Here is a 22,029-nt window from a genome sequence, read left to right as displayed (position 1 = left end):
TCCGGCAATATTTCCGATTCTGGTAATATTTCCATTTCCAATAATATTTTCCGATACGTACCATGTTTCCGTTTTCGGCAACATCTACGACTTGGATAATATTCATATTTCCGATACGATCCATATTTCCGTTTCCGGCAATATCATCGTTTCCGGAGTATTCATTTCTTGCCTGTGACGATCTTAGCTCCCACTGAAACCAAGATCCGTCGGTTCCGAATATTCATAGATGGAGTATTTAATGCCATTAAATACTTGATCCGTTTACGTACTATTTGTGTGACCCTACGGGTTCAGTCAAGAGTAAGCTGTGGATTAATATCATTAATTCCACTTGAACTGAAGCGGCCTCTAGCTAGGCATTCAGCTCACTTGATCTCACTGAATTATTAACTTGTTAATTAATACTGAACCGCATTTATTAGACTTAACATAGAATGCATACTTGGACCAAGTGCATTATTTCCTTCATATCCATTCTTTTTTACATTAAAGGAGCTCAGAAATTCAAGAGTAAGATTTCTAAATGTCAACCTAACCATGGAAAACATATGCTTCATGCCACTACCTCAAAATCGGTCAAAAGAATCACTAATAAGAGACCTCTTTGGTAAAATAAGAGGTTTGTTAATAAAAGAGACCTATTATCTTAGAAAAGTGGTTTGTTTGATTGAAATATAAGAGACCTCTTTTAAGAAAAGTGGTCTTTTTCCTGCCTTAAATATTCTAAGTCACTTAAGGAACCATTTTTCTACAAAGGAGGTTTCTTTGTATCTGAAAAATAAAAATAAAAATAAAAAGATTACAAAAAATTGGAAAAGCAAATGACCTACTCGTACAGCCGTCCCCCTCTCACTTCTCATTTCCTCCAAAAAAAGAAACCGTTTTTGGGGACTTCCTCTGTTTTTCCATCATTGAGTCGGTAATTGATTAGTCTCTGTCACTTTCTCTCTCTTCAATCCCCTTCAGATCCTAGGTAATTTTTTGTTCTAATTTTACTTTGATTTTCGAATTTGGTCAATTATTCGGTTTATTTATTGATCAGATTGATTTTATAATTTCGTTGATATCGTTGATACTTATTTCATTAATCGGGTTTAATTGTTGTATGCTTCGATCTATCACTTTTTATTTTAAGGTTGCGATCTATGATTCATTTTTTGATGATTGTTGATTGTTTTTAGTTAGATATAATGTTAGAAGTTATTTGGATATTTTTATTTTGCTTTAAAGAATTAATTGATGTACTCGTAGTGTAATTGTTAGGTTGATTTCGGTTTAAATCGATTGTTTTCATTTAATTGCTTATGTATAAAAATCATTATTGTTTTTAAATTGTGGTTTTTGTTTTGATGATTAGCTAATTTTCCATTGCCCTACATGAAACAGGGGTGTTTGTCATTGCAGGTGTGTTTGCTAAAAAAGAGACATCTATTCCTTCCATTTTTGCTGCAGCTTCATCCTCATGTATAGCCCCATCAGGTTCTGGATTGTCTCGCTTGATATTCTTGTTCGATCGTCGGATCAAATCAGTTTCCTCCATTAAATATTAGGTAACGACAGTCGCACTAATTTCCTAGGGTATTTCGTAATTTTTGGTTTGATTCAATTTCTGAATATATAAATATAACAACAGCACTGATTTTGTTGTTAAATCTACCTCCCATTGCAATGTATTCTATATATTTTAATTTCTCATTATTTGATAAGCTCTTAAATTTCTGAATCTGATGCCCATTTTTGTGCTTTTGTCATTCAACTGAGTGACTTGATTACTAATTACTATCATGTTACTTGAAATTGAAATTGTTTCCTAGATTTCGAAAGATTGTTACTTTCCACGTAGTGAGGTTGTTTCCTCGTAGTGAATACAATTCAACGAAAAAAAAAACCAACGCAAAATATTAAAAAAAAAAAAAACAAAAAAAAAAACAACTTAAGGAACCTCTTTTCCAAAATAAGTGGTTTTTTAGATAAATTAATTATTTATGCCCAATAAAATATAAGAGACCTCTTTTCTGGAAAGTTGGTTTCTTAAATAAAATTAAAAGACCTCTTTTCGATTTGAGGTGGTCTTTTAGATTTTATAAAGAAACCACTTTTCTGGAATAAGTGGTTCCTTATATAGGGCAATTAAATAAAAAATTTAATATATAAATAACCACCTTTCTAGGGTAGGTGGTTTCTTATTTGTAGCAAAGAAACCATCCCAAAAAAGTGGTTTCTTAACGTAACAGACGTGTGATTCTGAGACCACCTCTCATGAGGTCTCTTATGTGTTTTTTAGGTGGTTTCTTTAGAGATTTTTGAGGTAGTGTGCCCACCCTATAAAATAATTTCTTGACATCCCTCTCAATACCCATATCATTCAAAGTTTTTTGGCATATAAATCGAGTAGGGACTACCTTCCGAAGCTTGAGGTATGCAAGGCGAGCTTGTTGCTCCTCACTAACAAGAACCATGTCCGGGAAAGTCAGATCGGGTGCAAACTGAGGTGGTGGTGGTGCACGACTTGTGGAAGCCTCCTCTTGCCTCCTAGATGCTCCCGTGCAAGTCCTCTTTGGCCTAGAACCCATGGTTGAGGATTTTTGAGTATTTGAGGTTTTTGGTGGAATTTGGGTTTTTTGTGGTGAGTGAGTAAGGTTGAATTTTTTTTGGTGGAGGTTGAAGAGGATGTTATGAGGATGAATTTGGTATGTGGATTGATGAATTTGGGTGAGAGATGAGGGAGATATGGAGCTTTGAAGATCTTAGGGTTTGGGGTTTAATGGTGGGTGAGAGAGAATGAAGGAGGTGATTAAGAGGAAAAGTGAAGGAGAGAAGAGGGAATCTCATGTTTTGTTTCGTATTTTCTCCTTACGCCCACCGGGCCAGCGCCCGCCCGACGGGCCTGCATCTCGTAGGTGTGAGGGGGTCGAAAAAGCACGAGGCTAATGCGTGACCTCGTCCCTCGTAGGCGTGACGTTTCTTTTTGTAAAATCAAGTGTAATTGGATTTCCTGTGAGTTTACACCCAATTGACTAGTAATATTGGAGTCGCCATTCAGTTTTTAACGACAATGAGAAAAACTGACAAAACCCGGTTATCGTGACATAAAGGGAGTGCAATTATGTTTGACCACGACGGCCGTAGGTTCCCTTGTGATCCCTGGTGTGGGGATCTCTCAACATACACCCTCAAGGTAGAGATTGAGGGTTCGGGGGACTGTAACTACCGAGAGGAGTACTCGCTCTTCGATAACTCCAGAGGCAGGATATCCTTACTAGCTCAGCATAAATAATTGAAGGGACATGTGTTAATTATTAAACTAATCTGAATTTATTTTAGCAATATGCAACACATAATACTAGATCGATCGTGATTATCTTGTTTAGATTGATTTAAGGGACCTAGCATGATAGTTCAATTGTCCAAGATATTATCTTTATTAGGCGTGATAGAACAATCAGATTTAATAGTTTAACAGTTTTATAAAAGGGCGAGGAAAGCGATTAAATCATGCGAAAGGGACACATTACGACGCACCCTTGAGAGGCGCGTCATGGTTCTCAGAAAACTAACCACTTTGGCTTTGCTATTTCTCCTTTTATTTAAAGAATCTCAAGTTTCCGGGCTTAATTCTTCAGCTACAAGGGACAGGATACGTTCTGTTCGATTTTTGGATCGATTGCGACAGAACGCGGGATCAATTTCGTAGCGTGAGGCTTAGGCTTAGGGGTTGGAGTCAATACTCAGAATATGAATTGTGTGTCCTCTTCACGTCGAATTTGGGGCTGTATTTATAGGGAAGAGTTCGTGGAAAGATAAAATTTTAGAGCACTAATCCAAGAAGAATTAGGAGAGAACACGTACCCAGGTAATTTCAGCGCCCAGGGATGGGCGCCGAAGATTTCGGCGCCCAGATCCAGGCGTTGAAAATAGGGTCTGGGCCGTATTTCCTTGTCAGATTTGGACTCGTGGAATACGGAGTCTTTGAGACTTATCCGAGTCTTTTAGTGTGTATTAACTTTATGACGGAATGCGGCTGGGCCCGTTACGAACTTTAGGCTCGTTAGGATTTTAATTAATACGTAACTCTTATTTTCGAATTATACTAGGAACAGGATTCCTCTTGCAAATTATATCTCTTTTAGGATTTATGTCGGAGTGCAACACCTAATTCTGACAGGTTTCTATCTTTGATGTCTTGCCACTTTTAGCAACTACCCGTTACGGCAGTTACTATTTTTAGCAGGTTTCTATAAATAGCAGTTTCGGGTGAAATGAAAAGGGTGATCGAGATTCGTTATTTTATAGGAGATGCGTTGCCAAGTGGAGATTTATGTTCTCATCATCGAACCTTCCCTTTCGGGAATGGGGACAAAAGTAGGTGTCTACAGTAGGCTGCCCGACGGGCACAGGTCCGCCCGTTGGGAGATGGGAGGCATTTTGCTTCCAATCCGCACGCGCCCGGTCGGGCGGCCTTCGTCCGACGCCCACCGGGCGGATAACGATTATGCCTGCTTCTCATTTCCTCAACTCCGTATCAAACCGCCCGTCGGGCGCCTGGCTGCCCGTCGGGCGAAAAGAGACAGTTCCCTTTCCTTCAACACGCGCCCGGTCGGGCGGCTTTCGCCCGACGGGCCATTTGCGAACTTGTTCCTTACGATGTTTTCTAATGTTTCGCACTTGGGAGCTAACACTTGTACATCATCAAACACCCAAAACAGTCAAAATACCCTCTCCTTACCTCTGTAATGTAAAGAATAAACTATAAAACACACAAAATTAAACTATACTATCGAAAGCAATAAAGTACGGGTTGCGTCCCGCAAAGCGCTGGTTTATTTCTAGGTCCCGCTCGACCTCGTTACCTCGAATATGCAGTTTATGGGGCGGAGGGATTGAGATGTCGGACCTCAACCACTCCTACAGTAGCCCCATCATGGTACAATTTCAGACGTTGCCCGTTGACTTTGAATCGCTCAGCATCATTGTTCTCTACTTCAACTGACCCAAACTTGCTTACCATAGTCACAGTGAACGGCCTAGACCATCTAGACTTAAGTTTTCAAGGAAACAACTTAAGCCTAGAGTTGAATAGTAGAACCTTGACGCTCACCGCGAACTCTCTATGCAGAATGTGATTGTCGTGCCACCGCTTAGTCTTTTCTTTGTAAATCCGGGCACTATCATAAGCTTGTAATCGGAATTCATCTAGCTCATTCAATTGGAGTAACCGCTTCTCATCGGCTAACTTTGCATCCATGTTGAGCTGTTTGATTGCCCAATAAGCCTTGTACTCCATTTCTACCGGTAAATGACACGCTTTGCCATACACCAACCGATACGGGGAGTTACCAATGGGTGTCTTAAAGGCGGTTCTATATGCCCACAGAGTATCATCCAGCTTATCGCTCCAATCCTTTCTAGATTTTGCCACCACTTTCTCAAGGATAGATTTGATCTCCCTATTGGAGACCTCAACTTGCCCACTCGTCTGAGGGTGGTAAGCTAGCCCAGTGCGGTGATAAACTCCGTACTTGCGCAGGAGCGCATCCAGATGCTTCTCATGGAAGTGCGACCCTCCATCACTAATCAAAGCTCGCGGAACTCCGAGTCTAGGGAAAATGACTTTCTTGAACAGAGAAATTACCGTCTTAGCATCATTAGTAGGCGAGGCAACGGCTTCCACCCATTTCGACACATAATCTACAGCAACAAGGATATACAGATTACCCTTGGACGATGGGAATGGTCCCATGTAGTCAATTCCCCACACATCAAAAACCTCGACCTCAAGAATCCCGTTCTGTGGCATCTCATACCTCCTCGAAATAGTGCCGGCCCTCTGGCACGCATCACAGGCCATAATGAAAGCATGTGCATCCTTGAACATAGTAGGCCAGTAAAAACCACACTGTGACAACTTAGTATTAGTCTTGGACGGTCCATGGTGACCACCATAAGGTGAAGAATGACACCTACTGATAATACCTTAGACTTCCCATTCTGGAACACATCGCTTGTACAACCCTTCCGCAGTCTCACGAAACAAATAAGGGTCGTCCCAAAAGTAGAACCGAACATCATGTAGGAACTTCTTCTTTTGTTGATATGTCAGATCGGCCGGAAGAATACCCCCTACAATGTAGTTTGCAAAATCTGCGAACCATGGTGACTGACTGGCAAGTGCAAGTAAGTGATCATCCGGGAATGAATCATCGATCGGTGTAGACACTTTACCATCATCATATCTCAATCTAGACAAGTGATCTGCAACTACATTCTCAGCCCCTTTCTTATCGCGAATCTCGAGATCAAACTCCTGTAACAGTAGTATCCATCGAATAAGCCTAGGCTTGGCTTCCTTCTTTGAGAGCAGACACTTAAGAGCCGCATGGTCAGTATAGACTATCACCTTGGACCTAATCAGATAAGTGCGAAATTTATCCTATGCATAGACTATGGCTCGAAGCTCCTTCTCAGTAGTAGCATAATTGACTTGAGCCTCATCTAAAGTCTTACTTGCATAGTAGATGGCATGCAAGACCTTTTCCTTTCTCTGACCCAAAACTGCCCCAACTGCGTAATCACTTACATCACACATTATCTCGAACGGAAGATCCCATTCGGGAGAACGAATGATAGGAGCCGAAATCAATGCTTTTCCTCAAGACAAGCATCAGTAAATACAAGCGAGGCATCCTTGAGGAGGAGTTGGGTCAGTGGTTTAACAATTTTAGAAAAATCCTTGATAAAGCGGCGATAAAACCCCGCATGACCAAGAAAACTTCTAACATCCTTCACATTAACTGGAGGGTGCAATTGTTCAATCACTTGGACCTTAGCTCGATCCACCTGAATGCCCTTATTAGATATTAAATGCCCCAAGACCACCCCTTCAGTAACCATGAAATGACCCTTTTCCCAATTCAGGACTAGATTACACTCTTCACATCTTTTCAATACTTTAGTCAGATTTAGCAAACAAGAATCAAAAGAAGTGTCATAGACACTAAAGTCATCCATAAACACTTCCATGATAGACTCAATAAACTCAGAAAAGATGCTCATCATGCAACGTTGGAAAGTAGCAGGTGCATTACACAGACCAAAGGGCATCCTACGATATGCAAAGGTACCATAGGGACAGGTGAAGGTGGTCTTTTCCTGGTCGTCTGGATGTATGGGAATTTGAAAGAAACCAGAATAACCATCCAGATAACAGAAAAACTTGTGACAGGCTAGCCTTTCTAACATTTGATCAATAAAGGGAAGGGGAAAGTGGTCTTTTTTAGTAGCCACATTTAGGCTCCTATAATCAATGCACATGCGCCAACCTGTGACTACCCTAGTTGGTATCAACTCATTTTTCTTATTTCTAACCACAGTTGCCCCCCCTTTCTTAGGCACTACCTGAACAGGACTCACCCACTTAGAATCAGACACCGCATAAACAATACCCGCATCAAGCAATTTCATAACTTCAGCTTTCACAACATCTTGCATGACGGGGTTCAAACGACGTTGGGGTTGAATGCATGGTTTATGATTTTCATCTAGATGTATCATATGCATGCAAAAGTAAGGGCTAATACCCTTTAAATCATCAATATTGTACCCAATGGCCTTTTTGTGCTTTTTCAACACAGTAAGAAGTTGGGACAACTGGTCTGCATCGAGTGCAGTACTGACGATTACAGGGCAAAGTTGTTCGTCATCCAAAAATGCATATTTAAGGTTAGCAGGAAGAGGCTTAAGTTCGGGTTTCTTTACCTCTTTAACAGGACAAACCGGCCGAACTAACCTCTTCAATTTGGTGCTCTCTGGTTCAGACCCTCCACCATCAAGAGCCAACTCTAGAGCATCCAATTCAGCACTCCAAGAACTGCTATCACCTGCAGAAGATTCACAACAAAGCACTGCCTCCTAAGGATCTCTTTCGAGAACTTGGGAGACGTTATCACGCATAATAAAATCAACCACATCAATTCGATAGCATTGTTCTTCCTCTAGCATGTGACTCTTTAAGGCACTATTCAGATTAAAAGTAACCTTATCATCCCCAACAGACAAAGTCAATTTCCCACTTTTAACATCAATGACCGCCCCCGCCGTGTGAAGGAAGGGTCTACCTAAGATAATGGGAATTTGAGAGTCCTCTTGCATGTCTAGTAGCACAAAGTCTACAGGTATATAGAATTTACCTACTCTAACAGGGACGTCCTCTAAAACACCTAAGGGGTATTTGACAGAACGGTCGGCCATTTGTAGACTGATATTAGTAACCTTAAGCTCACCCATATTCAGTTTAGTACAGACTGACAAGGGCATAACAGACACACTAGCACCTAGAGCACATAAAGCTTTATCAATAAACAAGGTGCCAATGTTACATGGGATGGAAAAACTCCCGGGGTATTTAAGTTTAGGTGGAGACTTATTTTGCAAATAGGCACTACATTCCTCAGTAAAATCTACAATCTCTACCTCACAAAAAGCACGTTTCCTGGTCAAAATATCTTTCATGAATTTAGCATATACAGGAACCTGTAAAATTAATTCAGTAAAAGGAACCGTTACCTGCAAGTTTTTTACCACTTCCAAGAATTTTCCAAACTACTTGTATAGCTTATTCTTGAGTTGGCGGTTTGGGAAGGGGAGTACAATAGGTGGTACTTGAATATCTGCCCCCTTCTTAACCTCAGTTGTAGCCTCATTCTCACTTAGGCCTGGTTATTGGGCGGGTCAGGGCGGGTCGGGGCGGGTCATTAGCTGGTCGGGTGATTTGCGGGTCATAAAAAAATACATGCGGGTCAGGGTCGGATCATGGTTATTAGGGTCAGGGCCGGGTCAGGTTCATAGGCAAAAACTAATAGGGTCCATAGCGGGTCATGGTCATAGCCAAATGGCCGAAATCTATATACAAAGATTTTATGGACTAAGTAGAAAAAATTATTCTTCAAGCAGTAGCTGTAATATGGAGAAGAATTCTTTGCCAATAATATACTAACCCATGATTATTATTTTGCATAGTTTATAAATATGTTGAGAACACCTAATAAATAAATAATTAAAAAAAAAGTGAACACAGGATGACCATTTGGCCATCTACAAAAAATAATGTTCAACTAGTATTTCATTTCCTTGCAACTTCATAAATTGTATCAACAAGTAGCGACCCAACAAAACAATACAACTCAGCAATATTCCAGTATACATCTCTGACTCTGCTCCATTCTAATTTCAGTTACAGCAGATACATTTTCTCACAAACCCGGAAATTGTGCAATTTCTAACAGGCCCAATTGAAAACTTTCAATTTTAGACGAATCCAATTGAAAGTTTTCAATTTATGACAGACCCAATTGAAAGGGGAATTGTTGTTATCTACTTAACAGATGCTAGACAATCACATCAATGTTAACAATAGGTTCAATATCATCTTAAATAATCTCTTTCAGAGTCCACACTTGATTTTTTTTTCCCCCAAATAAACTAGGGTTTTAGCGTAAATACCTAATAAACCTCGATCGAGTATGGAGGAGGAGAGAGAAACCTTCAATAAATCGAGTATGGAGGAGGAGAGAGAAACCTTCGATAGATCGAGTATGGAGGAGGAGAGAGAAAGAAAAAGCATTCGTATTTTTTTTCTGGCAATTTTCTTAATTTCTATGATTTTTTTGGCAACCTGGGTAAGTGGGTATTTTTTTGACCCTTAGTATTTTCATTTAGTGTTATTGGGCTTTTACAAAAATACCCTATAAAAGCCCTATATGCAAAGACCCTATAAGAGCCCTGTCCAATAAAAAGGTAAAGGGTCAAGACCCTTTTAAAATTGGCCCGACCCTTATACCCATTGGGCTATCCTGTCCAATAACCAGGTCTATTCTCACTGACTACCTTTTCATCTTCCTTACCATCCATGACTATCTCTGGGACTTCCTCACTAACCAGACCACTAGCAGACACCTCATAATCAACCTCAACGGGCATAGAAGGACCATCATACCCCTACCACTCCTCAATGTAATAGCATTTGCAGTTTCCCTATTTACAGGCTGTGAAGGAAGTTGGCCGGGGGACCTCCCTGCAATAGTAGTAGCCATCTGTGCCAACTGTGTATCAATGATCTTGTTGTGAGCAGAAAGAGCATCGATTTTCGCATCCTTTTCACTTAGAGATTTTTGCATCTGTAGCATCATATTTCTCATCTCTACTAGCATAGGGTCAGACTGTGTGGCTTGAGGTTGAGGTGGTGGAGGTGATGTGTTGTCTAGGGAACCCAGGTGGTCCACTAGACTGTTGGTTGTAGTTGTTCCATGGTTGGTAGGATTGTTGTTGTGGGGGTTGGTATGGTTGTTGTGGTGGTGGATGTTGGACTTGATGAGGGTTCTGGATATTGTTGCTCCTGTAGGATAGTAGAGGGTTGTTTTTGTAGCCCTCATTGTAAGAGTTGGAGAATGGGTTATTTTGTTTGTAGGACTGGAATGCGTTACATTGTTCAATAGAGCTTCTACATTCCTGTGGATAATGACCAGACATTCCACAACTTTCACAGACAGTAGCAGATAGGGCACTCATTGCAGCTACACTAACAGGTTGGGCAGATTGAGCATTTGTTGCTTGCATATTATCAAACTTATAATGTAAAGCAGTCAATTGGGCAGTCAATTGTTCTATGGAATTCAAATCATGCTTACCACCCTTGTTAGCTAGGCCTCTAGGATTCCCATACTGGGCATTATGAATTGCCATATCCTCAATCACCTCCATGGCTCTAGATACCTCAAGTTGCATGAATCTCCCCAATGCAGCTGAATCCAAAATAAGTCTAGACTCATTACCCAGACCATTATAAAACTGCTGAATCAAAAACCAGTCATCCAAACCATGGTGCGGGTACTCTCTCTGCAAGTCCTTGAATCTCTCCCATACCTCGAACAAACTCTCATCTGCTTGTTGAGAAATAGAAATTATCTGACCCCTCAGACGAGTTGTCTTCTCAGGTGGGAAATATTTAACATAGAATGCAAGGGCCAAGGACTCCCAATTAGTGATTTTCATAGCCGCCCGATTCAACCCGTTGATCCACAACTTTGCTTTCCCACTCAGAGAGAACGGGAAAAGTATCTCCATAGTCTGCTTCGGAGTCAATCCCTTTTGCTTGATGGTGGAACAGTATTGGATGAAGGACTGAATGTGAAGATTCAGATCTTCACCTGGTTCCCCACCGTACTGCCGTCTCTCAATCATGTTAATCAATGCAGGCTCAATCTTGAAGGTCTCAGCTGCAATAGAAGGCATGATTGCCTTTGGTAGCACAGACAGACTTGGCTTAGAATAGTCTGTAAGCCGTGGGGCAGGTGGCGGTGGAGTTTCGTCACCCATCTCTACCTCTGAAACTGAATTTGTAACTGAAGGAAAAAGATCGCCTATATTATGATCAGAATCAGAGTAATTTCCACACTGTGCAATGAAAGTTCTTCGTCTACAAAAGGTTCTTTCGGGCTCAGGATCGAATGGAGTAAGATTACTAGTACCTACGGTCCTGGGCATAGACAAAGAAACTAAAAAAACAATGTGAGATCCGGTCTTAAGGAACGTGAGTTCCTTGAGTAGTAACAAACAATAATCTAGAATAAACAATCAACAACAGAAAATAAAACTGTTTCCCCGGCAACGGCGCCAAAATTTGATAGGCTAAAGTCGTATCACCTAATAAAAAATAAACCTAAGTCCACTAGCTAGGTAGCAAGGGAAGTCAGGATCGAATCCACAGGGAAACAATGTTCTTTCTACTATTAATCAACTAAACTAGACTATTGGGAAACAGGAATTGGTTGGTTTGTATGCTAAGACTACGAACGATAATTAAACGATTAAGAATTCAGGAATTAAAGGATCTAGGGCATAGGTTCACCAACAAATAACAATCCAGGACGATAAACAATCACAATAATCAACAAAGCAATTAATTAGACTAGCATGCTCTCTCGAATCGATACTAATCATAGACTTAGAATTAACGGGCTCTCGCTACGTATTAATCCTAATTCCACCTATTGACACAAGCCTAAACATCAAATTGCATCTCTCGAATCTTAACTTGATATTGCCAAACTACCACAATTAAACCTGCGGAAATCTAATTGTATAGTAATAATAACCAATCAATAGGAATTAATTACAATGCCAACAATCACAATTATTCAATGTCCCTTCATATTATTCATGGATCCCCAAACCCTAGAAAGTAGATTACTCAAGCATATTAACAATAACCAAAGCAATTAACATAATCGAAAGCATTATTAAGGCAAGACAATGAATGAAATTAAGGAGCAATACCTAATTGAATGGCAAAGGAAATTGAAAGCTTGGATTTTTATTGAAAATTAAACTAAGTGTTTTGCATGAAATTAGAGAGAAAATTAAACTAGGAGAGATAAAACTAAGGGTTCAATACTAGAATTCAAGATGTCAACTAAAATATAGAAGCTTAGTATTTATAGTTTGCCCAAAATAATAAAAGAAAACCGGAAAACAAAGCGCGAAAAACCGCCCAGGGTTGTCGTCGCCCGGTCGGGCAAACATCCGCCCGCCGGACGACCAGCTCGAAAGCCTCCCGTCTGGCGGAGTGAGACTCTCTAACAATCTTTGGAACGCGCCCGGTCGGGCAGCTGCCGCCCGCCGGGCGAGGAGAAATATCTTGCAACCTTCACTCTGATGGGCGCCCGGTGACCACCGGGCAGAATTCCGCCCGTCGAGCGCCTGCTGACTGCAGTATCTTCTGCTTGCTCGCCCGGTGGGCGAAAGGAGATCAACCGGGCGAAAGGCTAAATGAACCATCCTTTGTCCGTAACACCGAGTCTAACTTCCGGGGCTCAACAATAAGCATCTAAGGCTCCCGCAAGTCGACGATAATCGTCCCGAACTCCCTCGGGATCGCGAATCATCATGAAACGGGTCTAAAAAGACCAATTTCTCACTAAGTAGTCCTGAAACTCAAGGCACACTCAAAAACATAGATTAGTACTAAAAACGGGTCCTAAGAGCTCATTTGACGCATAAAAGTACTAAGGGACGGGGGTAAAAAACTATATAAAACACACATATCAATTGCCAATTATCAATTCTCCGTCTCAACATGCCTTTGTTTCCGGAAGATTTATGACGGAAAATATTCTTATTAGCTATGAGCTTCTTGATAAGATAATAATAAGAAGGGAATGATTATTTGGCCTGAATTAAAATTGATGAGTATGGCCTACGATCGAGTACATTTGGATTTCCTTCTTCGAACACTTAGGGTTATGGGTTCCCAAAACAGTGGATTCTGTTAATACATTTCTACTGTTTCATATAAAGTCCTCTTCAGTCAAAATACTTCAGATTAGTTTCATCCAAAGTGTAGTATTCGACAGGGACATCCTTTATCCCCTTTCTGTTCCTTTTTCTGTATGAATATGTTGTCCAGGATATTATATCTTGGCTTAGACCTCGGATTTTTCCAGGGAATCAATCTTACAAGGGGATATCCTCAAATATCACATCTTTTGTTTGCTGATGATGCACTATTTTTCTTCAAAGCGAGCAGGGCCAGCTGTACTCATGTTACTGATATTATTAGTAGATTTTGCAGGATTTCGAGTCAGCAGCTAAATCTTCAAAAATCTCATTTCAGTGTAAGCCCTAACACTCATATTCAAGATCGACAAGATTTTAGGACCATCTTGCAAATGGAACTGGTTCCAAACCTAGAGCCACATTTAGGAGTTCTTATCGATCTCACAAGGAAAAAGAGCTTGAATTTTCAATTCATTATCGATAAGGTAGTTAACAAGGTTAGCTCTTGGAACTCGGTCTACCTTTCCCAAACTCAAAAACTTAATTCTTATTAGTTTTCTGCTCATTACAATGCCTTCCCATGTCCTCAACTGTATGGAATTACCACTTTCAGTATTAGAACTTAGTTGGAAGACTCATAGGACTAGACTAACCATTACTTTCGAGAGTGTGTTGTATTTTTTTCCCATTTAGTCAAGTTTTATATTTTTTTTCCTTATATGGACAATATTTAAACTATTACTCGACCAAACTGACCGGAAAATACAATACCCAAATAAGTAGGTAGCTAAAGTTTTGGAACAGTTTAGGGTCGACATCTTTAGAAATCGAAAGTAATGGTTACTCGAAATAAATTCCTAATAACTAACTATGTGAATATAATGATGCGTCTTACCCTAATACGGGTGCCTAGGGATCATATATAATATCGTACAGTAGTACAATTACGAGTATACCCTAAGTATCCCCTGTTACACCCCTCAATCTGTGCAACTCAGCTAACAAGTAACGAATCCATATAGTATCCTGTACCATGTCTACAACGTCGCAATACTCTGTTTCTGTGGAGCATTTCGATACCATGGGTTGCTTCTTCGAGCGTCATGAAATGAGGTTGCCTCCGAGAAAAATTGCACAAAATTGCTCCCTTCGCCCGATCGGGCCGCATGCAAACTGCACGATTCCCTATCTTCAAAATTCCATATCTCCTTCGCATTTAGTCGAAATTAGGCGAATGACCATTCGTTGGAAAGATCTTGAAATCTTGAATCCAACCCAATTAGAATCATTGCATTTGGATTTGTATAACTTGAGTTATGATTGAAATAATGGACTATAGTCATTTTTATACTTCTTTCATTATTCTCTTTGCTTCAAAACTCTTCCAACTCAATGTTCGTGCTCTCAAAAGTACATCACCTCTTGCAGTGGTTTAAATGAGTACGAAATGCATTCAAATATGCCAATTCCTACAATGGTAAACCTGAAACTACAAACACACTATAATGAGCACAATAATACTAAAATTGGCTCTGAAGAGCGCAATTAAAACCAACAATCAACGAGGTACTGGGGTGAAAACTCTATATAAAATAGGCACATCATAAGTCTACGCCATGTTATAAAATTAAAATGTTAAGTTTATACCATGGTCGAAACTCTAAATTCATAACTCTCTAATTTTTCATTTTTCCGGGTTAATTATTTCGAATTGAAAAACGAATCAAACCCCTAAATAAATAGACTTATGCATATATTAAGCTCACACCATGGAGTAGACTTATGCGTTTAAGCTCCTACCATGGTATGAGTTAAAAATGGATAAGTCTATACCATGATCGAATCTCCAAATTCAAAAGTCTTCAGTTTTTTTCCCGGGTTAATTAATTCAAATTCAACAACAAATCGAACCTCTCAATAAAATACAATTTTTCATATTAAGCTCACACCATGGAATATACTTATGCATTTTAAGCTCTTGTCATGGTATGAGCATAAAATGCATAAGTCTATACCATGGTCGAAGCTCTAAATTCATAAGTCTCTAAATTTTTTTGACTATATTAATTAACTCAAAACCAATACAAATCAAAACCCTAAATAGCATAGACTTTTACATATTAAGCTTTTACCATGGTACATACTTATGTATTTTGAGTTCCTGCCATGGTACAAGCTTAAAATGTGTATTTCTGTGAATTTTTTTCCGAACAAAGAAAAAAGAATTACTTTCTTCGAGGTTCTGTCGGTAGACTCGGACATATAACAACTGCGACGCATTTTCTCACTGGTGACATTAGCCTCGATGCAGTGACCGGATTGACATGGAGGTGGCCGGAGGTAGTGGTGGTCGGAGTTGGAGCTGGTCAGAAATGTGGTGGGGAGGTTGGAGATGGAAGAAGGTAAATGGGGAAAGGGTAAGGTAAATATGGGAGGATATATGGGTAAATAAATGGGACGGTTAATAGTAAGCACCTTTAAAGTGGTATACAAAATATTATATATGGGAATAAAAGTCATCTCAAAAAGTTTAAATTTTTAGTGCTTAAATTATTCATTTTAACAAATAGTGTTCATTCAAAATCTATAATAATGTATAAAGGTTTCACTTAACCCTTTATAATGTTTATCTCTCAATTTCTTTTTTATAATATAAAAGTTAATGAAAACATGTTTAAAATTATAAAAAGCTGAATAAAAGTTATGCGTGGGAAAGATTTTGTTTCAAAATTTGGTAATGAACCCACTTATAGGGGTGTCAAATAGAATCAACGGATCGGGTTTGAGTCGATTCATCGGATTCGGCTTGAAACGGCTCAGATTGGAACAGGTTCAATTGGCTAACATGTCGGATCGGATCGGATTTAAACCTTAACGGATCGGGTTGGGTCGGATTTTTTATGCACGGGTTCATATCGGATCGGGGTGTAAAGGGGTCAGATTGTAGTCGGGTTGGGTGAGGTTGGGTTGGGTTGGATCGGATCGGATTGGAACATGACGGATTGTTAACGGATTTAGCCGAACTATAACGGGTTCGAGTTCATACCGGTTCGGACTAATATCGGGTCAGATTCATATCGGATCGGATTAATCGGGTAGCGGACTAAAACGGGTCGGAAAGAAACAGATGTAGTTGGGTTACATCAGATTCATGTTCATATCAGTTCGGGTTATTATTGGATCGGGTTAATCGGTAGCGGGTTGAAATATAGGTAGGGTCCATTCGCTTCCAAATTATATAATTATAATATCGATGACTTAACTAGCTAGGAGACGAAAATGATAACTAACTTTTAAAAGTATTAAGAATTTAAGATCAACACTATAACTTACTGATATATATATAACTTAGTTTAATATTACATAATCGATAATGATGAAATAAAGTTTATTATATCGTATTAACAAAGCATTTATTAATGAACTAATAAAGTACTCCCTCCGTTTCTTTTTGTTATTTCCGTTTGACCTTTTGCACGTTTTTTAGCATCTAATTAATGTGCATTGAGGTTTCTCTATTTTTTTTTAATTTAAACAAGGAAAATTACATTTATTTATAATATTTCACCTTTATCAAAAATCTGATATTGGGAAATGATAAAAAAAATAAAAAAAAATAATGTCCCAATAGAAAAGTGTGAGAGATTAAATGATCTAATAAATTTAATTGGTTAAAATAATCATTGAACACAAATTTTAATAGAATATTAAAGCATTTATGTGATAATATAAAAGGGAATGTAAAAAACATTTTGAAACACCCAAAAAAGAAAACGTAAAGAACAAAAAGAAAAGTAGGGAGTAACAGTTAACGAGTATAATCTGTAACGAACTAAAAAATATAACGTGTACATGTGATTACTTTAACAAACTAATAATAACTTATGGATAGAAGGTAAGTGACGTGACAAGTTGTTTGATAATTTACTATCAGATAGTCTTTTACAAATATTTACATAACAAAATACATCAGTTACAACTTTCATTTGAGCGAAGTATATAATGGTAGACATGAAGTACAAATATAACTAATATATAGTCATACACTTAATTGGTAATGCATCACAATTGATGTTTTCTTACAGGTCGTGAATAGTTCTGATTGAAATTAGTTCGGATTAAACGGGTGACGGGTGGAAATGGTTCAGATTAAACGTGTCACGGATTGCAAACGGATCGAATTAAACGGATTTTTCCTCGGGTTGAAAAGGATCGGAATATAAACGGATTTCGAATCGCTTCGGTTCGGATTGTCGCGGATCAGTCTGTTATCGATATTAACGGATTGGGTCGGGTTCGAATTGAATATAATCGGATCGGATTTCGTATTTTAGCTCGCGGGTTATAAACGGTTTGGACTCTAAACAGTCGGACAAACCCATCGAATTCATTAGGTGGATTGAGAATTGCACCCCTACTCACCTACCATCCACTTGAATATAATTCTGCATTTGTTTTGTTTCGAGATTTGGTAGTCCACTTGAACATAATTATGCATTGTTTAATTCATTGTTTATATACTTGTATTAATATTAATTATCAATTATCATTCATTTGCTTTACTCCCACCTAAGTTTGTGAATTGTAATCATCATTTAATTTGTTAATCAATGGAATCCAAAAAAAAAAGAGGTGAAGGTAGAATTTTCCGAGGTCATCCGAGTGTTGAGTGATGGCTTAGTGGAGTGACTCTTTGGGTCACCTTATATCCCTGCATTGTCCTCAGACTCCGAAACAGCCTGACCTCAAAAGATGTTACAATAAACCTCTCACTCTCAGCTAGGCTATACCTTTCCAAATTAACCAATAAAACTGATCTTAGTCTACTTCCACGGCGGTGGCTTCTGTCTTGAATCTTCTTTCTCAGTTCTCTGCCACCGTTACATGAATATGACTAACAGCAAATGATTCATAACCAATTTATCTGGATTATAGTATAAAAGTTATGAAAGACTTATCTGAGAATATCGTGGCGTGACAAAATATCGTTACCCTAAAGTTGAATTTTCCCCGTTACATACACACGGCCTCTTAGCAATCAACCTCCAGGGTTACACGACGTCTACCCCGTTGGTGTAGCAAAAAGGTAGATTGATATCCCGCTGTCGAACCAAGCCAGCTTTCCAAGCTGCTCTTTATGAAGTTTTGCCAAGAGCAGTCAAGAGGGTCTGTGCTCAGCATCTGTATGTGAATTACAGACAAGCTGGATACAGTGGCACAACCTTCCATGACTTGTTCTAGGTTGCTGCAGATGCATACAATCCATATATATACAACAAAGCCATGGAAAAGATCCTCAAAATCATGCCAGAAGTAGTGGCATATCTTGACAAAGTCCCTGAACAGTGGTCCAGACACAAGTTTGATGTTGAGGTTACTTGTGATCACAACACCACCACCTTTGTGGAATCCTTCAACGCGTGCACCAAACCCTTTAGGCATCTTCCTGTTATGACACTTCTTGAAGGTAATCACTCTCATTTTATCCTAATTTTGTTTAATTGGAACTTATTTAATTAGGTTTGTGTTCAAGTGTCCGAGTTGAGTTTTTGTTAAGTGTCTGAGTCGGGTTTGTGTTTAAGTGTCCGAGTCGAGTTTTTTTTTGATATAATTAAGTGTCTTATTTCAGTTGTTCTACTCTTTTATGATAGAAATAAGGTCTTGGTGCATGAAGAAAATAGGGACCAGATTTGATATAGTTGTTGACATTGGACCTGATCAATTGACACCATATGCTATTAAGATGTTGGAAGAGAGGAGTGCTAACTCAAGGTTCTGTTCTGCAAGTAATGCTAGGGGTGAGTTTGAGGTTACAAATGGTCATGTGAAGTTCCCAATTAGGCTAACTGTTGGGGTGTGTGGTTGTGGTAAATGGCAAGGGTGTGGCATACCTTACAAGCATGCTCTTAAGGTCATATACCATCAGAGACTCAAGCCTGATGACTTTGTCAGTTCATACTTCAAAGGTGCAGCATATAAGCTCACATACTCAGAACACATTCACCCAATGCCTGACTCAACACAGTGGCCCACATTTGACCTACCTAGGATTCTTCCCCCAATAATGAAAAGTGCAGCTGGAAGACCAGCCAAGCAGAGAAGAAGGAGTGCTCATGGGAAGAAAAAGGGGAAGAGAAGCACTGCTGTGAAGTGTGGGATGTGCAAGCAAGTTGGGCATAACTCAAGAACCTGTAAGGGAGGCTCCACTGCCAAACAGAGGAAGGAATCTGCTGCTGCTGGTGGTGCATCAACATCTACTGCTGGAAAGAGGAAGGGCTCAACATCTGTTGCATCAAAGGGAAAGAAGGCCAGAGCTGCATAACTGCTAGTAAGCTTAGATTTTAGTTTACCATTTCTGTTATTATGTTCAGTTATGACACATTTTGGAAACAAGCTTAAGTTGTGGCACATTTTGGTAGTTTTTTGTAAAGTTCCCGACAACTTGATGTTCGATTTATTTTGGAAACAATCAGTTACTCTATTATTGATAAATGAAATTTAGGTTCTCGTGCCATTACAACTATCATGGTTTGGCTTCATTACTTCCTGATTACAAACATTAGAAACATAAACATTGCAATTCCTATTTTAATTGCATTAGGTTGGAATTTTTTGAGCTCTTTCACTCACTTCTTCAGTTTCTTGAGTTCGCCACTCATATTTGTTGTTGTCTTCCGATGTTCCTTCATACTCCATGTTGCTTTGTTGTTGCTGGTGTTGTTGATTTGGTTGCTGCACATTGCCTTTGCACCACAGAAAATAGTTATAAGGATCACACTTGTAATATAGCCTCTGTGGATTTTTTGATGTCTCGGAGCTTTTTATTACACATTTGTTTGCACAAACAGGACAACATTTGTTTAGAACAATGATGTAGGAAAATAGATTGGATGATGATGTATTGGATGAGGAACTCATGATGAATGTGGAGGGGAGGGGGAGGTGATGTTGTTGTGTTGTTATTGTTGCAGTTGCAGTTGTTGTCTGGTTATTGTTGGTGCTGTTTTTGGTTGTTGTTGCAGTGCAGTTGCTTTCTTGTTGATGTTGGTGCTGTTCAAATGGGTTGTTGTTGTTGTTGTTGTTGTCTTGTTGATGTTGGTGCTGCTGTTGGTTGTTGTTTCTGTTGTCTTGTTGTTGTTGTTGCTGCTGTTGTCTTGTTGATGTTGTTGCTGTTGATGTCTTGTTGATGTTGTTGTTGCTGTTGTCTTGTTGATGCAGGTGGGGGGTTGGGGTGGAATGTTGGGGGTTTAGTTGTTGTTGTTGCTGTTCTGCAAGGGGGGAATGGGTTAATGGGGGGTATATTTAAGGGAAATCAGTGCTGGCAACGGCTATATTATCAAAACTAACGGCTAGTTTTTTGGACAAATTAGAACCAAACCTCATGGGTATTTGGTGCATTGTATAAAACCTTAGGGGTATTTGGTGCAATATGTTTTAACTAATTAACTGCCTAACGGAGGGTTAACGTCCGTCAGCCAAATGGGCATTTATTGTATTTATTTCTTACGTGTGGTATTTGGTGCATTCGGGAAACATTAGCCGTATTTGGTGCATTATTGCAAATCTCGGGGTCATTTCATGAAAAAACCGATATTTTTATTATCAAACCAATATTTTACACGCTGAATCTTATCTTTGCTAAATTTGCCGCAACTGAAATCTCATATCACATAAAATAGATCCCTAATCCTGGTAACAAACTAACAACATAAAGTATGGTTCTAGATTATCATTACTCCCTCCGTCCCAGATTAAATGTGATAGAAGCTAGCGGGGTATTTTTTTTTTCTAATTGAATGAGAGAGGGTGTGGGGACAAAAGAAAATTTAGTAGGAAGAGAGAGACAATATAATAATTGTGGGGTCATTCCTAATTTATAAGTGTAACAACTAATTTGGGACGGTCGAAAAAGGAAAGTGTAACAACGAATTTGGGACGGAGGGAGTGTTAGACATAGTAATAAAAACAGAGAAGAAATTCAACTTTAGGTTGTAGGAAATATGACTAATAGCAAATGAATCATAACCAACTTATCTGGATTAATAGTAAAGAAGTTATTAAAGACTTATATGAGAATGTCGTGGCGTGACAAAATATCACTGCCACAAAGTTGAATTTGCCCCGTTACATACACACGGCCTCTTAGCAATCAACCTCCAAGGTTATACGGCGTCTACCTCGTTGGTGTAGCAAAAAGGTAGATTGAGAACCGAATTGACACTGCCCAAGAACCGGAAGAACAAAGAGTTTGAAGCAATTTTTGTGGAGAAGCTTTTGCGTCTGTATTTTCCCTTGGAAGGAGATTTCATTATACATTCTTTAGTCAATGAGCCAAAAAAAAAAAAAAGGTAATCAATTTGTGACAATAAAGTTGGAAGGTGAATGAATTAGCGCATAATTTAAAGAGAGCAAATCAAGGGAAATACAATTGAATGGTCAAAGATATTAATATGAGCTTTTACGAAATGAATCACTTATTTTGTCAAAAAGATAAAACCAACGGAGAACATTTGTTGTTTTGAAGCAAAACCATTTGGAGTGAACAAAACTCCAAGACGAAGCTCATGTTTTAGTAATCTCAGTGGAGTATAGGCATCATATGAAGACTGTTGGAATGCCCTTAACTCTGGGACCCTTGGTTGGCTACACATGGCGATCTTCTCAAGCTCTTTATAGGTAGAGACAATTTGTGATGGC

At 39.1% G+C, this 22,029-nt stretch overlaps 1 protein-coding gene and 1 pseudogene across 5 annotated transcripts; both read left to right on the top strand.

Moving 5' to 3' along the window:
* Window positions 1–742: 742 nt before the first annotated feature.
* On the top strand, window positions 743–20,572 carry LOC110799970 (uncharacterized). 5 transcript variants are annotated; one of them, XR_002536514.2, is made up of 4 exons: window positions 743–976; window positions 1,390–1,553; window positions 13,628–13,829; window positions 17,418–17,868. XR_002536514.2 is itself a non-coding variant. In XM_056827099.1 (4 exons), exons 3-4 carry the CDS (start codon window positions 18,616–18,618, stop codon window positions 19,652–19,654), a joined length of 855 nt encoding a protein of 284 aa, XP_056683077.1. In that variant the 5' UTR covers window positions 747–976; window positions 1,390–1,553; window positions 18,584–18,615; the 3' UTR covers window positions 19,655–19,846. The 5 variants fall into 5 exon arrangements, 1 of the variants encoding a protein (XP_056683077.1); XM_056827099.1 differs by lacking the exons at window positions 13,628–13,829; window positions 17,418–17,868 and adding exons at window positions 18,584–18,799; window positions 18,984–19,846 and having other exon boundaries at window positions 747–976; XR_008919148.1 differs by lacking the exons at window positions 13,628–13,829; window positions 17,418–17,868 and adding an exon at window positions 20,551–20,572 and having other exon boundaries at window positions 756–976.
* LOC130460286 (uncharacterized) lies at window positions 10,871–10,970 on the top strand (annotated as a pseudogene).
* Window positions 20,573–22,029: the final 1,457 nt, after the last annotated feature.

The sequence above is a fragment of the Spinacia oleracea genome, chromosome 4, assembly GCF_020520425.1.
Source record: "Spinacia oleracea cultivar Varoflay chromosome 4, BTI_SOV_V1, whole genome shotgun sequence".
Taxonomy (NCBI): Eukaryota; Viridiplantae; Streptophyta; class Magnoliopsida; order Caryophyllales; family Amaranthaceae; genus Spinacia; species Spinacia oleracea.
Note: the sequence above shows the minus strand (reverse complement) of the source record. Positions and strands in the feature narration are given on the sequence as shown.